Source organism: Nycticebus coucang, chromosome 18 (assembly GCF_027406575.1).
Source record: "Nycticebus coucang isolate mNycCou1 chromosome 18, mNycCou1.pri, whole genome shotgun sequence".
NCBI lineage: Eukaryota > Metazoa > Chordata > Mammalia > Primates > Lorisidae > Nycticebus > Nycticebus coucang.
Genome location: NC_069797.1, coordinates 25,683,737 through 25,697,878, shown reverse-complemented (window position 1 = coordinate 25,697,878; position 14,142 = coordinate 25,683,737). Strand labels below are relative to the sequence as shown.

The window sequence follows — 14,142 nt, the reverse complement described above, 5'->3', positions numbered from 1 at the left end:
TCAGCCTCCCGAGTAGCAGGGACTACAAAGCACCTACCACAACGCCCAGCTATTCTTCAAGGCAGGATCTCGCTCTGGCTCAGGCTGTTTGAGACCAGCCTAAGAGCAAGACCCCACCTCTAAAAATAGCTGGGCCGAGAGGCGCGAGGCCCCAGGACTGCGACCAGAACCAGGCTTCTTCCCACACTGGCGGGTCCAGGCCCAACTTACTGAGGATAGGGGCTCTGGGTGCCAGGCGATGCGTAGAGTTGCTGTTGGGCGTCTACTTCCTCACCCATATGCCCATCACCCTGTTCTTGGACCTGCAGGCGGTGCTGCCATGTGAACTCTACCCGGACGAGCTGAGAAACCTCCTGAAGTGGTATGCCACGAAATTCAAACAGCCTCTGCTGCAGGATCCCCCCATGTGGTTTAAGTCCTTCTTGTTCTGCGAGCTCGTGTTTCAGCTGCCTTTCTTTCCCATTGCAGCATATGCCTTCTTCAAAGGAAGCTGCAAGTGGATCTGAACCCCTGCAAATTTCTACCCTGTTCACACCATGACAACTTTAGTTCCAGTTGTCTTCACACTTTTGAGAATTTCTCCAAAGCCAGTGGTTTCAAAGGACCTGCGACTTTGCATGAACGATTAACCCTTGTAACTATCTATGTCCCTTACCTACTCATCCCTTTCATACTTCTGCTTTTCATGTTGCGGAGCCCCTACTACAAGTATGAAAAAAGAAAAAAGAAGTGAAGAAAACAACCATTGGCCCACGGGAGACAAGCCCATAGGCAGTTGCCTGCTGGACTCAGTACAAGGAAACCTGCTCCAAACCCATGTCTTCAGCAGCATTTGAAACATACAGGCAGCAATACACAAGAGCAAGACGGTGGCAGAAGCCACATCAACCCTTACCCCTCAAGGGCACTGGGATGAAAAGACTGATGAGCTGGGGGTGGGCAGAAGGTGTGGGCTAGGTTTTAGGGAAGTGGCGCCAAATACCTCACTGTGTGCCTCCGTTCCACTGCAGGATTGCTAAAACCAGGACCAGGCCAGAAACTGGCCTACTTGACAAGTTCTTGAGTTATTTGACCCTCAACACTTTCGGCTAACCCTGGACTCATGATTCTCTGTAGACTATCACCAGTCAGCAAAATGAATAGTCGGAAGGTTGAGGTCATTTTAAAATTTGAAGTTATATCACTTTAATGTTAATTAAAAATTCCATCATGTTTTCTTAGCCCTACCTTTACCCCTGTGGGGGAAAAAACTATGCAAAAAAGGTTTTAAACTGTTTTCCTGAAGGTTCAGTCCTAGCATGATTTTCAGTCAGAAATGGTTAAACCAGAAAGTATTTCTGCTTCTGTCTTAAAACAGATCATCCCAGAAGAAGAGATTTTTTTTTTTTAAGTCATCCTGTATCTAAATCTTAAGTCTTATTTTAGAGACCTGTTTTGCTCAGAAGTCTGACATTTCAGGCCTGATCCTTACTGGATAACTTCATCTGACTATTGTTCATCTTGTTCTCAGGAGAAAGGAGGTGGGGTGACAGCTGGGCGTGACATACCCACTGTATGTATATCTTCACATTCGTGCTTTGTATTCCATTAGCTTTCTCTAAATCTGCACTCAAGGCCAACACAAAAGATGGCAGACAATAGGTTCCAGTCAGTTCCCTGCTTTTGCCCAATTCGCTCACAGGCCGTATTGGTCTTATTGTTGGTGGTACCATCTGACTGTGTGTGTCTGGTCTAAATAAAAGCTGCTGACCACTTCCTAGTTTCCTTTGTGGACAGGATGGTAAAGAATTCAGGCTTCTTTCACAAGGGGTTAAACATACTTGAAGGAAAAAAGGTAGATAGAACCATTTGGAAAACAGTTTATTGCTTTTTCTTCCAAAGCTTTGTTAATTTACAAAAAAAGGATCAAAGTCTACAGACTGCTTAGTTCAGACTAAGAATGCAAGAAGTAAGACCCTACTATGTGGCCACTGGTGGCAGCTGTGCACTGACGCTTACAGTGAGCCCCCCGCCTTGCAGTGCTGCCTTCAGAGGGCTGCGCTCCTCACATACTGACGTACTTGGATTGTTAGTCAAGTCACTGGAATGGTACAGAGGTTTTCTAGTTTGGGCCTTTTTTGCCTTCCTACTATAAAAGTGAAATTTTCAGTTCATTTCTGAAAAACAAATTGGTCAATAAATTCAAAAAATAAAATAAAAATAGCTGGGCCTTGTGGCAAGCACCTGTAGTCCCATCACCCGCCTTGGCCTCTCAGAGTACTGGGATTACAGGCATAAACTGCACATAATGAAGACCAAAGACTCCTTTTTTGGGCAAAGGAAAACACCCCCAGAAAGAGGGGAAAATAAAAAAGTAAGCTAAGCAAGGCAGAACAAAGGAAAGCCAGCTAGTTTACCTTTAAAACCAGCCACTGCTAAATTTCTCATCTGAGCAAGTTTCCTGCTTTTCCTAGAACTCTGGCCTATTGAGGATACAGCTTACAAAAATCTCTGCTAGGTCTGTGAACACTCTGAGGAATAATGGCCATAGAAGATGCTGTGGCAAGGCCTGGCAAGATACATTAACTAGGCTGTTTCCTGCCCAGTAAATAGTCCAAGCAATTATCTATTGTGGAGATTTGTATTTGGCTGGGGCAGAGATCAAGGGAATAGCTTGAGCCCTAAAATATGGGTAGGAGGGCTTATATCCCTTGTCACAGAGGAAGACTCTCTGTGGTGGTGATGAGAGGAAAATTCCTCTGTCCCACCAATTCTTCAGAGGAGAATGACACAAGTGGCATTTTACTCCATAGTGAACTAGCAGAGATTAACACCTCCCTAGGAATCTATGTGACCACAGATAGGAGGCTGGCCCCATGCAGCCTCAGGTTCCGGATTTCTCAAGACTACTCAGATCCTTAAGGTTAATGATTATAGAAACAATCATTAGGGACTGATATGCTCACTCAGATAAACTGCTGGCATCTTTGTTCCCTTCCTCACCTTACCCTCTGGGTTAATGAGCAAAAAGCCTTCAATAAAAGCTGAGTAGAACTGACACTTGGGGCCACTCACGGGAATCCCACAAAAGGGTGGTGGTCCCCTGTGTTCCCACCTTTGAAAATTCTATTTTGTGTGTCATGTCTTTTTGTCTCTCACTATTTCTAACTATTTTTCTTCAGTTGGTTGCCACCAGATCCAAAGGTCTTAACGGACCCTGCCCCTGGACCCTGGAAGTGAGCCACCACACTGGCCTAAAACCTGCCCAATTTCAATCTCTCCTATGATAAAATGCATTCTGGTTCTTTTTTTTTTTTTTTTGAGACAGAGTCTGCCTATGTCACCCTTGGTAGAGTGCCATGGCGTCAAAGCTCACAGCAGCCTCAAACCCTCAAGCTCTTGGGCTCAAACGATCTCCCAAGTAGCTGGGACTTACAAGTGCCCGCCACAAGGCCCAGTTATTTTTAGAGACGAGGTCTCGCTCTGGCTTAGGCTGGTCTTGAACCTGTGAGCTCAGGTAATCCACCCGCCTCAGCCTACCAAGTGCTGGAATTATAGGTGTGAGCCGCCACGTCCAGCCCTATTCATTCTGGTTCTAAAAGAGCACTCTTGAGAGCATATGGCACTCAGATGAGAGCCTTACCTGGAACAAGAGAACAGGCTTGTAACTGTCTAATGACATGGCTCAGCTCCCCCTGAAGATTAGCGCCACTGGAATTCTTGAGGGCCTCCAACATGTTCTCAGCATCAACTGCACCATCACCCTCAGCGTCAAACTGGGCAAAAGCCTACAAGGTAAGAGATTCCAGAAAATCAAGGCTGTTCCAAGTAATTTTTTTTAAACAATTCTTAAGACCAGTGATTTTTCTTTTTTTTCTTTTTTTTGGTTGTAGGGGGAAGAGTTCACATATATCATTCAAAGAATATATATATAAATATATAAATTTTTCTGAATATAAATTCAGAAAAAAACTCATTGTGCTTTGTAGGATATATGTACACACTTTTATCATCTCAACTCTCTTCCAAGACAGTAATCCCTCCTCTTCCCAAATAATTTCAGAAGAAAGCAACCACTGGAAAAATTCTCAGAAGAGTACAAAATGCAAGAATTAAGAAATGTTGGCTTAGAGTAATACCTCAGGATTAGATGGGCTTTTTCTTTTAAACACTCTTTGGACACAAGAGCTAATTTGGTTTATGTGCTTCATAGCCTATTTTAAGTAATCTTTACCCATAATCTAACTTGTTCCTTGCCCATGTTGGGCCATCTGGAGAGCCTCACACAGCACAGAATCTGGTTTGAATCCTGGTGTCACTAACCAGCTGTGTGATCTTACATAAGTTTGTTTCAATAAGCCTCAGCTTCTTGATTTGAAAGATGGAGCAAATATTGCCAAACTCACAGGCTGCTCCATGGGTTAAGTAACATTTGAGTGAAGCTTTCACTATCTTGAACACAACCTTCAAGATAGTGAAAGCATGTGAGCAGGGCAAACAGTATCCCTTTCTTCTTTCCAACTGTCCCCACTCGCAGAGTGTAAGCGCCTCCTCGTCAATGGCTTCTGTCCTCCTGCTGATGCACTCATTGCAACAAATCTCCCTCATCAAGAAATACTTCAGAAATCTAGCCTCCTTTTCAAGTAAGCCTCTTTCATCCCTAAGACCTCTGCCCCATTTCCTTCTTTCTCTCCTCTATGAAATATGGAAACAGTCAAGTGAGTTTTCATGACTGACACGAAACCCCCTATTTCCACCACAGACCTCTAAACAATAGTGTTTAATAGGAAGAAGTACAAAACCATGAGCATAAATTCAGTATGAGGGACAGAGAGCTCAGAAGCATTATGGGAAAGATCATAGCATTCTTTTGCCTCTGTTCAACCTGACAAGACTATCCAAAAAGTTAACAGAATCAAAGATACACTAATCAAGGTATACAGTTCAAAAGGAGAGGCGATATTTTGTTCTTCTCTGATTTGACTCAATCAGGAAAGCTGACAGGGTTTTTCTTTAAGCTACACACCAAAAGGAAAGAACAAAAGACATCAGAGAAGAAAACAATATGGAGAAAAGACTAGAGTCCGTGCCCTGTGGGGATCCTTTGACAGGAGTACTCAGAAATGAATGGTGCTTACAGGCGCTCACACCAAGCAAATATCTTGTTTGAATGCCTATTGGTGTTGTTCACAGTCAAAAGGTTAAAATATCTAACAGTTTATAATGGGAAGGAGGGAAGCAGCAGTTAAAATTAAGGTCATTACATACAAGAGGGAAACATTCACCAAAAAGATGGACTTGTCTCTGTTGTCAGTGGGCTATAAATATTGGCTAGGAGGCTCTGGGAAGAAGTCCCACCCTATCCCTCAAGGCTTCAGAGCAATAGCCACACAACCAGCCCTGGGGAGATTCCAAGAAGTCACACTGAACAAATGCATTTACTTCTGTTTCTTCCCTACATCCCACTAAGACAGTATTATAAGGGTATCCTTGGGTAGATTTTTTCCTGGCCCAGTTGGAAATCTTACCCACCTGCACCCAGGTAGAATAAAGCCATTATAATCGCACGCGTGCACACACACACACAAAAGATATCTGTTTTGTGTGTGTGTGTCTCTGTGTGTTTTAAAAAGGACAAAGAGAACGGGAGATTATGCAACATCTATAAAATTCTGGAGGCTGGGTAGAAGATGGATGAGTAGTATTGAGTTGATTGACCTAAGAAAGTGGAATCCTAAGCCGAGAGTGGGCAAAGCTGAGAAGCAAGTTGCTTTATACTTTATACTGCGGGGCTCCAAGACTTAGCAGTTGTCAGCAATAGACACTGCTAAAAGCGGAGGTAAGTGGTGAAAAGTCTGTTTCAAAAAGCAGTCAGAACTGACTGAATAAATGCTAATCCGAAAATGGTGACAGCAATATTGTGTGTTTTTTAGAGTTTTTATTTTTTTTTAAGACAGGATCTCACTCTGCTGTCCCAGCTATAGTGCATTGGCATCATCATAGCTCACTGCAACCTCAAATTCCTAGCCTCAAGGAATCCTCTAGCCTAGCCTCCCAGAGTGCAAGGATTACAGGTGTGAGCTAACATGATCAGCCAAAGAGTTCTTTTTTATAGAGATACATAATAAAATATTTATGGATGAAATGATGTCAAGATTTACTTCAAAATAATTTGAATGGGGAAATAAGAAAGCAGATGGGATTTAGATCATATAAAATTGGACTTGTGGGCAGCGCCTGTGGCTCAGTGAGTAGGGCGCCGGCCCCATATACCAAGGGTCGTGAGTTCTTGAGTCGTGGCCAAACCTGGCCCTGGCCAAACTGCAACAAAAAAATAGCTGGCGCTGTGGCAGGCACCTGTAGTCCCAGCTACTCGGGAGGCTGAGGCAAGAGAATCACCTAAGCCAAGAGCTGGAGGTTGCTGTGAGCTGTGATGCCATAGTACTCTACTGAGGGCGACAAAGTGAGACTCTGTCTCTAAAAAAAAAAAAGATAATAAATAAATAATAAAATTGGGCTTGAATTGCTGATTGTTTGAACTGGCTAAGAGGTACACAGGAGTTCTTATCTCTACTTTATTGTATTTAAAATTTCCCTGGGAGCCTGTGGCTCGAAGGAGCAGGGCACTGGCCCTCTGTGCTGGAGGTGGCAGGTTCAAACCCAGCCCTGGCCAAAAACTGAAAAAAATAAAATAAAATAAAATCTTCTTGGGGCAGTGCCGGTTGCTCAAAGGAGTAGGGCACCAGCTGCATATACCAGAGGTGGCAGGTTCAAACCTGGCCCTGGCCAAAAACTGCAAAAAAATAATCTTCCTCTAAGGCTTGGCGCTTGTAGCTCAGCGGCTAGGGCGCCAAACACATACACTGCAGCTGATGAGTCGAACCTGGCCCAGCCTGCCAAACAACAATGACAACTACAACAACAAAATAGCCAGGATTATGGCGGGCACCTATAGTCCCAGCTACTTGGGATGCTAAGGCAAGAGAATTGCTTAAGCTCAAGAGCTGGAGGTTCCTGTGAGCTGTGACGCCATAGCACTCTACTGAGGGTAACTCACATAGTGAGACTGTCTCAGAAAAAAAATGCAGAATCATGCCTGTAATCCTAGTACTCAGTGGCAGGCGCCTATAGTCCCAGCTACTCAGGAGGCTGAGGCAAGAGGATCTCTCTTTTTTTTGAGACAGAGTCTGACTATGTCGCCTTCAATAGAGTGCCATGGCATCACAGCTCACAGCAACCTCCAACTCTTGGGCTTAAGTGATTCTCTTGCCTCAGCCTCCCAAGTACCTGGGATTATAGGTGCCGGCCACAATGCCCAGCCTTTTTTGGCTGCAGTTGTTGTTGTTTTAGCTGGCCCGGGCAAGGTTCGAACCCACCAGCCGAGCTGTATGTGGCCGGCGCCCTACCCACTAAGCTATGGGCGCCACCAGGAGGATCTCTTGATCCTTGCTGTAAGCTAGACTAAAGCCATGGCCCTCTAGCCTAGGCAACAGAGTAAGAGTCTGTCTCAGACAAAACAAAACTGGGCAGTGCCTGTGGCTCAAGGAGTAGGGTGCCAGCCTCATATATCAGAGGTGGCAGGTTCAAACCCAGCCCCAGCCAAAACAAACAAAAAAACCCCCCAAAATGTAGACTCTCCATCCCAATCTCAGCAGAAGCCTAGGGATTGATTCTCTAGAGCAGTGGTTCTTAACCTTCCTAATGCTGCAACCCTTTATTACAGTTCCTGTGGGTCGCGACCCATAGGTTGAGAACCGCTGCTCTAGAGAGAGTACTACAGTGAGTCTGTGGACTAGGAAATACCAGGCACAGATGAAAGTGAGAACAGCACACTGAAAATAGCAGGATTGATGTTTACTTGGTAAATATAAGATTCAGCCTTTCCCAAGAGGCCCTAGAATGTTGGCAGGCACTATAATGCCCTTCTATGCAGGAGAGTGAAGGGTCTTCTCTGGGAACCTGACAAGCCCATGAGAATATACCTACAGGTGGATCTCCCAGTGAAAATGTCCAGCGACTTCATCTAAATGGTTTATAAACCAGACACATAGAAACTCCAGGTTTTTATTTTTATTTATTTTTTGAGACAGAGTCTCACTATGTTGCCCTCGGTAGAGTGCTGTGGCGTCATAGCTCACAGTAACCTAACTCTTAGGCTTAAGAGATTCTCTTGCCTCAGCCTCCCGAGTAGATGGGACTACAGGTGCCAGCCACAATACCTGGCTATTTTTTGGTTGCAGCTGTCATTGTTATTTAGCAGGCCTGGGCTGGGCTCAAACCCGCCAGCCTCTGTGTATGTGGCCAGTGCCCTACTCCCTGAGCTACAGGTGCTGAGCCAAACTCCAGGTTTTTTAGTCCCCCATTCTTTAATGAGTGGACAGCCCAGGTCCATAGATACTGGAGGAAAGTCTTTTTTTTTTTTTTTTTAAAGACAGGGTCTTATTCTCTTCCCAGCCAGGGTGCTGTAGTCAAGATAGCTTACTGTAATTTCAGACTGCTGGGCACATGTAATTGTCTTGCCTCAGCTTCCCAAGTAGTTCGGACTACAGGTACACACCGTGCCAGCCTAATTTTTCTATTTTTTTTTTTTTTTTTATTTGTAGAGACAGAGTCTCACTATACTGCCCTCGGGTAGAGTGCCGTGGCGTCACACGGCTCACAGCAACCTCTAACTCTTGGGCTTACGCGGTTCTCTTGCCTCAGCTTCCCAAGCAGCTGGGACTACAGGCGCCCGCCACAATGCCCGGCTATTTTTTGTTGCAGTGTGGCTGGGGCTGGGTTTGAACCCGCCACCCTCAGCATATGGGGCTGGCGCCCTACTCACTGAGCCACAGGCGCCGCCCTAATTTTTCTATTTTTTATAGAGATAGGATCTCACCATGTTGCTCAGGCTCTTTTCAAACTCCTGAGCTCAAGCAATCGTCCGCCTCAGCCTCCCAAAGTGCTAGGATTATAGGCATAAGCCATTGCACCCTGCTTAAAAGATGTTTTTAAAACTAGTGTTACTGAGATATATAATTCATACCATAAAATTTACCCTTTTAAAGTGTACAATTCAGTGAGTCTTAGTATATTCACAGTTGTGAATATCCATCATCATTATCTAATTTAAAAAATATACATATTGCAGTGGTTCTCAACCTGTGATTTGCAACCCCCAGGAACTGTATTAAAGGGTTGCGGCATTAGAAAAGTTGAGAACCCCTGACATATTGTAACCATGAAAGAACAGGATACTACTTCTAAAAACAAGATACTTAGAAAAATTTTTAAATCTCTTGAAAATTAAAATACCACACAAAAAATGAAAATCTCAATAGAGAGTTTGGAAGATAAAGTTGATTAAAGTCCCCAGAAAAGTAGTACAAAAAGAAAAATGATAGAAACTTCAAGAGAATATCAGGAGACCAGTCTGGGAGTTCCAACAGCCAAATAATATGAATTCCAGAATGAGGAAACACAAAAAGGAGAAAATCACAATTGTTATGTTTCAAGATAATTTCCCCAAACTGCAGGACCTGAGTTTTGAGACTGAAGGGGCTAAATCCCTATACAATGATATTTCATAACACTGAGGGGAAAGAAAAGTTCCTACCTCTAGGGAGAAAAGAAACTTTCCATGTAGCAGATCAAGAATCAGAACTGGGGTGGCGCCCATAACTCAGTCAGCAGGGTGCTGGCCACATACACCAAGGGTGGTGGGTTCAAACATGGCCTGGGTCAGCTAAAACAATGACAACTGCAACAACAACAACAACAACAACAACAACAACAACAAAAATAGTGAGGCGGGCGCCTGTAGTCCCAGCTACTTGGGAGGCTGAGGCAAGAGAATCACTTAAGCCCAACAGTTTGAGGTTGCTGTGAGCTGTGATACCACAAGCACATACAGAGGGTGACAAAGTGAGACTCAGTCTCAAAAAGCGAAAAAGGTAAAGTATTCTTAGGAAGTGGGATACTGGGGTAGGAGAGTAGTGGATTGCTGCTTTTTGTTCAAGTCTTGCAGACTCTATGCTACATGTATGTATAACTGATAATTTATATATTTATTTTTTTGAGACAGAGTCTCACTTTGTCCCAAACCTCCAGTAGAGTGCCCTAGCATCATAGCTCACAGCAACCTCTAACTCTTGGGCTCAAGCAATTCTCTTGCCTCAGCCTCCTGAGGAACTGGGACTACAGGCACCCACCACAATGCCTGGCTATTTTTAGATATAGGGTCTCACTCCAGCTCAGGCTGGTCTCGAACTTGTGAGCTCAGGAGGTTTGCCCACCTCAGCCTCCCAAAGTGCTGGGATTACAGATATGAGCCGCCATGCCCACCCTAAAACCCAAAATTTTAGAGTGCCCACTTGAAGCAGGGGATGGACTTGATGCATAATTTAAAGGTTTTTTGAGTTTTTTTTTTTTTTTTTTTTTAAGACAGTCTCATTTTATCGCCCTCGGCAGAGTGCCACTGCATCACAGCTCACAGCAACCTCCAACTCCTGGGCCTAGGCGATTCTCTTGCCTCAGCCTCCCAAGTAGCTGAGACTACAGGCACCTGCCACAATGACCGGCTGTTGTTTTTTTTGTTGCAGTTTGGCCGGGGCTGGGTTTGAACTCATCACCCTCGGTATATGTGGCCAGTGCCCTCCCAGCTGAGCCACAGGTGCAGCTGAAAAATTAAAAGTTTTTTTTAGAGCAGTATAATACTTTGTTCCCCCAAAATAAAATTTTACAGACTCTGGACATACCAATTACTATAGTTTGGGTGAAATTTGAAATCTGATTCCCAGTGTTGGAGGTGGGGTCTAATGGAAGGTATCTGGGAGGTCATTGGAGCAGATCATTCATGAAAGGCTTGGTTCTCACTCAGTTCCCAAGAGAGCTGGTTATTGTAAAGAGCCTGGCACTTCTCCGTACATGCCAGATTTGCCCCTTTTACCCCTTTTCCCCTTCTACTGGCAGTGGAAGCAGCCTAAAGCCCTCACCAGAAGCAGATACTGGCACTCTGCTTCTTGTACAGCCTGCAGAACCTCTTTTCTTTACGAAATTGCCTCGTCTCTTTATCAATCACACAGCCTCCGGTATTCCTTTATAACAACATAAATATACTAAGATACCAATCATAAAAGATTTCTGGGATAAGTTAACAAATCTAAATAGGGACTGAGTATCAGATTAAACAAAAATGTGTTGGCATGGAAAGGTGAAAATCATGAACTGAAAACAGTAGGTTACAAAATATTAGAGAATGATCTCATGTTAGTTTGAATAAAAAGCATATATGGACTTCCCACAATGGTTTAAAAAATACATGTGCAGGGCGGCGCCTGTGGCTCAGTCAGTAAGGCGCCAGCCCCATATGCCGAGGGTGGCGGGTTCAAACCCAGCCCCGGCCAAACTGCAACCAAAAAAAAATAGCCGGGCGTTGTGGCGGGCGCCTGTAGTCCCAGCTACTCGGGAGGCTGAGGCAAGAGAATCGCTTAAGCCCAGGAGTTGGAGGTTGCTGTGAGCTGTGTGAGGCCACGGCACTCTACCGAGGGCCATAAAGTAAGACTCTGTCTCTACAAAAAAAAAAAAAAAAAAAAAAAGGTTCTAAAAAATACATGTGTGTATATATACTCATATATACATAAAAAATAAACAGGTGTTCAGCACTTATGTAATGTTTTATATTTTCTTGTTTTTGCTTATATGTATTTTTAATCTTCTGTAATCTATAAATATTGCTTTTGTAATAATGAAGGGGAATTTTTAAATATTAAGCTGAACTTGAATATAAAAGTTGGAGCCAATGGATTGAGAGGTAGCACAGAGCAGTCTCCGTTTGCTCTGAGGCCTCATAGTCTGACTATCACAGTATCAGATGACAGCTACTTCCAAACTTCATCACATTATAGCATACTGAGAAAATATCTGTCTGACTCAAGATCTGAGGGTAATGATTAGCATAGCTATAATCTCTTCATCTGGGAATGACACATGGATTAGGAAACTCTGAATAATATTTGCGCACTCACTAAATTCAAGGCACAATGCAAACATTTATTTGTATAATATCAGTTATTCCTCATAACAGTACTTACTGTTAACTTTCCCATTTTATTGTTGTACAGAAAGGTCAGGTAACTTGCCTAGGTCACACAGTATTTGAATCCAGAGTTCATGTTCTCCACCAGAACTGCAATCCCCTTTCTTTTGACTAGATAACACTTGGGGTTCTTTGTAGTCTAAAGACCTGGTGCTCAAAACTTCCCCTCATTCCATCATTTTCCTGCATCTATAAAACTTGCTCTCAACATATTCCACCCAGGTTAACTCAAGAAACTCACTCTCAGGTGGTGCCTGTGGCTCAAGGAGTAGGGTGCCAGTCCCACATGCCGGAGGTAGCGGATTCAAACCCAGCCCCAGCCAAAAAACCACAAAAAAAAGAAACTCACTCTCTCTAAATCTCAAGGCAAAACTCAAGTCCTACTTCCACCAAAGCTTCCACACTTGACATCCTACATGCACCTGCAAATGCTGTATGGTTTGCAACTCGCCACACAAATATTGCCATGTATTGTTTCTTTTCTTTCTTTATTTTTTTTGAGATAGTGTCTCACTTTGTCGCCCTTGGTAGAATGTTGTGGCGTCACAGCTAATAGCAACCTCAAACTCCTGGGCTCAAGTGATCCCCTTGTCTCAGTCTCCTAAGTAGCTGGGACTACAGGCACCTACCACAATACATGTTTATTTTTAGAGATGGGTTCTGGCTCTGGCTCAGGCTTTTCTCAAATCTGTGAGCTCAGGCAATCCACCAGCCTCAGCCCCCCAGAGTGCTAGGATTATGGCATAAACCACCTCACCTGGCCTGCCATGTATTGTTAACAAAAGTCTAACCAGGGCAGCGCCTGTGGCTCAGTGAGTAGGGCACCGACCCCATATGCCAAGGGTGGCGGGTTCAAACCCAGCCCCGGCCAAACTGCAACAAAAAAATAGCCGGGCGTTGTGGCAGGCGCCTGTAGTTCCAGCTGCTCGGGAGGCTGAGGCAAGAGAATCGCGTAAGCCCAAGAGTTAGAGGTTACTGTGAGCCGTGTGACGCCACGGCACTCTATCTGAGGGCGGTACAGTGAGACTCTGTCTCTACGAAAAAAAAAACAACAAAAGTCTAACCAGGCTACAAAAATAGTGACATCTGGGCGGCGCCTGTAGCTCAAAGAAGTAGGGCGCCAGCCCCATATACCAGAGGTGATGGGTTCAAACCTGGCCCTGGCCAAAAACTGTAACAACAACAAAAAAAGTGACATTTGTGCTATTTTTAACAGATTCTGTTTATCTGTTAATAGTTAATGAACACGATAAAAGGAATTTTCTAACAAAAAGACAAACACACATTTTGGCTAAGAAAAAAAAAATCCTAACAGCTTTCCTGACAGCTTTACCAAATAAATATATAATTTCCTAACACTCTAAATCTGTCCTTAAAGAAACGTCCAGGCTTAACACTCTAATACCTACCATCTAGATTGTTCCACAAGACATCACATTTGTTCAACACTAACTGGCAAATGGCTACTATGAAAATACCTGACCCTGTGCTCAGCTCTGTAGATATAAAGATGAACAAGGCATATATTCATCTTGCCCTCCAAAAATCTCACAGCCTAGAAAACAGACCTGCAAACCAACAGCAGCAATGAAATAGGTGTGCTACATATAATAACAGAAGCAATAGGCTGGGCAAGCATTTTGGGAAGGTCAAAGTGGGAGGACTGCTTGAGGCCAAGAATTCAAACCCAGCCTGAGCAAGAACGAGATCCCATCTCTACAAAAAAGTAAAGTTGGCCAAGTCTGGTGGTAAGCGCCTATAGTCCCAGATGCTTTGGAGACTATGGCAAGAGAATCACTAGAATGTGGGAGCTTGAGGTTACAGTGGGTTATGATAACACCACTGCACTCTGGCCCAAGCAACAGAGTGAGACCGTCTCAAAAAAATAAACAAACAGGCTCGGTGCCTATGGCTCAAGCGGCTATGGTGCCAGCCACATACACCTGAGCTGGCAGGTCTGAATCCAGCTCGGGCCTGCCAAACAATGATGGCTGCAACCAAAAAATAGCCGGGTGTTGTGGCAGGCACCTGTAATCCCAGCTATTTGGGAGGCAGAGGCAGGAGAATCACTTGAGCCCAGGAGTTGG

The 14,142-nt window shown here is 44.2% G+C and overlaps 1 protein-coding gene across 2 annotated transcripts in view; it reads right to left on the bottom strand.

Moving 5' to 3' along the window:
• ZZEF1 (zinc finger ZZ-type and EF-hand domain containing 1) overlaps positions 1-14,142 on the bottom strand; it is a 149,848-nt gene that overhangs the window by 121,680 nt on the left and 14,026 nt on the right. For both annotated transcript variants that reach the window (XM_053570331.1, XM_053570332.1), the window contains exon 2: positions 3,623-3,767. In XM_053570331.1, coding sequence (XP_053426306.1) covers positions 3,623-3,767 — 145 coding nt within the window. The remainder of the gene's footprint in view (positions 1-3,622; positions 3,768-14,142) is intronic.